Source organism: Buceros rhinoceros, unplaced genomic scaffold, assembly GCF_000710305.1.
Source record: "Buceros rhinoceros silvestris isolate BGI_N320 unplaced genomic scaffold, ASM71030v1 scaffold24205, whole genome shotgun sequence".
Lineage (NCBI taxonomy): Eukaryota > Metazoa > Chordata > Aves > Bucerotiformes > Bucerotidae > Buceros > Buceros rhinoceros.
Genome location: NW_010412633.1, coordinates 1 through 350, shown reverse-complemented (window position 1 = coordinate 350; position 350 = coordinate 1). Strand labels below are relative to the sequence as shown.

At 67.7% G+C, this 350-nt stretch overlaps 1 protein-coding gene across 1 annotated transcript in view; it reads right to left on the bottom strand.

The window, feature by feature from the left end:
- LHX3 (LIM homeobox 3) overlaps positions 1-272 on the bottom strand; it is a gene marked incomplete at its 5' end in the record, with an annotated part of 2,968 nt that extends 2,696 nt beyond the window's left edge. The window contains one exon of the mRNA XM_010136478.1: positions 121-272. Coding sequence (XP_010134780.1) covers positions 121-272 — 152 coding nt within the window. The remainder of the gene's footprint in view (positions 1-120) is intronic.
- Positions 273-350: the final 78 nt, after the last annotated feature.

Below are 350 nucleotides of genomic sequence, written 5' to 3'. Positions count from 1 at the left end.
GGGACCAGGTCTTCAAGGCGGGCCGCGCCGGGGAGCTCCCTCTCTGCGGGGCCGACTCCTCCCCTGCCGCCCCCGGCCCCGGGCAGATCCCCGGGGGTGGCGAGGGCCGCTTCATCTCACCTGCACCACCCGCATGTCCAGCCCCGTCTCCGACGAAAGCTGCTCCCGGACGTGCCGCGCCGGTTTGGGCGAGTTGTTATAAGCGTTTTTAAGGGTTTCCAGCTGCTTGGCCGTGATGGTGGTGCGGGGCCTCTTGGCCGTGGACTCAGCCTCTGCCGACACGGTGCGAGTTAGAGGTGAAGTTACCACTGAACATGCCCGGGGACCGGGACTGGGAACCCTCGTTCTCG